The sequence below is a fragment of the Chinchilla lanigera genome, unplaced genomic scaffold, assembly GCF_000276665.1.
Source record: "Chinchilla lanigera isolate Chin_1 unplaced genomic scaffold, ChiLan1.0 scaffold00057, whole genome shotgun sequence".
NCBI lineage: Eukaryota > Metazoa > Chordata > Mammalia > Rodentia > Chinchillidae > Chinchilla > Chinchilla lanigera.
Window position 1 is genome coordinate 3,009,510 of NW_004955458.1, and position 2,115 is coordinate 3,011,624.

The following is a 2,115-nucleotide window of genomic DNA, read 5'->3' on the forward strand; positions in this document are numbered from 1 at the left end:
TTGTGAAAATGCAATGGAGAAGTGGAATCTGTAAATTATTGGGTTATGGTAGAAAATTGATTTGTAAGAACTATTCCTTTAAAAATTACCCCATTTGAAAGGAACAGATAATGCTTAAAATCTTTTATAAAAATTTTTTTATATTTGACCAATTTTGCATGCTTATACCTGATAATCTGAGCAACTGATTTGAAGACAACAATATGCAATAGAACAATCATTGGTGAATTCCTACCATCTTGTCTAGTGAAACTCTGTATCATCTCTAATGTTTTTTAATAATTATTATTTTATTCTCTGTAATGGTTTGAACACAATCTTCCATTCTTACACCTGGTAGTCTGAGCAATTTAGCTGAAGATAACAATATGTAATATAACAACCACTGTTAATTCTTATCATTTCATTTTGAAACCCTGTATCAGGGCTGGGGATTTAGCTCAGCGGCACAGCACCTGCCTGGCAAGCACGAGGTCATGAGTTTGATTCCTGGTACCAGGAAAAAAAAAAAAAAAAGAAAGAAACCCTGTATCATTTTGAATGTTCTTGCTTTGCTTTGTTTATGTTTGTGATGTTGGTATACCACTATTGTTCTTTTTTTTTACTACTCTCTTTAAAATAAAAATACCCCAAAACCAGAAACAATTAGCTCCATGAGAGTATTGACAAGATTAATTACCAAGTTAAAGAACAAATTTCGTTGAGCCAGTTATCTGTTTAATTTTCGATGTTTACCACCACAGAACTTTAGCTTCCCTATATTTTAATAAAATATCTGATTTTTTTATGTATACTGGACAACAATATCAAAAGTCAGTTATGCAAAACCATACAATAACATTCATTCTCCTGGGACTGACAGACAATCCACAAATGCAGCGTCTGCTTTTAATTTTCCTGTTCTTTACCTATTTATTAAGTGTAATTGGGAACTTGGCAATCATCTCGCTTACATTAGTGGATCCTCATCTTAAAACACCAATGTACTTTTTCCTACAAAACTTTTCCTTCTTAGAAATCTTATTCACATCAGCTTGCATTCCTAGATACTTGTATAACCTATCAACAGGTGACAGGACTATTACCTACTGTGCTTGTGCGACACAAGCATTTTTTACTGATCTTTTTGGCATAACTGAATTTTTTCTCCTAGCCACCATGTCCTACGACCGCTACGTGGCCATCTGCGAACCCCTGCGTTACGCCACCATCACGAGCAACAAAACCTGCAGGAGACTCATCCTTTGTTGCTGGATTGCTGGCTTATTAATCATACTCCCCCCGTTTAGCTTGAGCCAAACTCTGGAATTCTGCGATTCTAATGTCATCGACAGCTTTCTTTGCGATGTGTCTCCCTTCCTGAAGATTTCATGCTCAGACACGTGGGTTATTGAGCAGATGGTTATCGTTTGTGCAGCGTTGACCTTCATCACAACGCTTCTTTGTGTAGTTCTCTCCTACATATACATAATCAAGACTATCATAAGATTCCCCTCTGCCCAACAAAGGAAAAAAGCTCTTTCTACCTGCTCCTCCCACATGATTGTGGTTTCTCTCACCTATGGCAGCTGCGTCTTCATCTATGTCAAACCTTCAGCAAAGGACTCAGTGGCTATTAATAAGGGTGTGATAGTGCTGACTACTTCCATTGCTCCTATGCTGAACCCTTTCATCTACACCTTGAGAAACAAGCAAGTAAAACAAGCTTTCATCTACTCAGTCAAAAGAATTGCATTCTCTTACAAGTAAAAGAATGCCAAAGATGATGATCCAATTTTTCAGATGAGATTGGCTCTCCAGAGCATGTATCATTAAGTTTCTAAAATAAATTTTTGGTCAAATACAAAGCCCATCCCGATAAATTTTCACAAAATGTTCCTTGCATCAACAACTGCTCTTAGTGAGATCACTTATTTTCATTTTTTGTAAACACATTTCTTTTCTGATGTCATAGTCATAGTTTTCTATAAGGAACAAAACTATCCCATTTGATCCAGCCTTACAAAAAGTGCAAACTGAAGAAACATTTGAAAACAAAATGTGAATATTAATGAAGTATTAGATTTGCAAAGAAAGAATTAGTAGTCTTCATTTTTTAATAGTCTCTATAGCTTT

General features: G+C 35.7%; 1 protein-coding gene across 1 annotated transcript; it reads left to right on the forward strand.

The window, feature by feature from the left end:
- Positions 1 to 819: 819 nt before the first annotated feature.
- LOC102023781 (olfactory receptor 6C2-like) lies at positions 820 to 1,749 on the forward strand. Its single transcript, XM_005397507.1, has one exon. It carries the CDS (start codon positions 820 to 822, stop codon positions 1,747 to 1,749), a length of 930 nt encoding a protein of 309 aa, XP_005397564.1.
- The last annotated feature ends 366 nt before the right edge of the window (positions 1,750 to 2,115 follow it).

Excerpts from the sequence above, each read along its gene's own strand:
- LOC102023781 (XM_005397507.1), top strand. The coding sequence starts at position 820 with ATGCAAAACCATACAATAACATTCATTCTCCTGGGACTGACAGACAAT.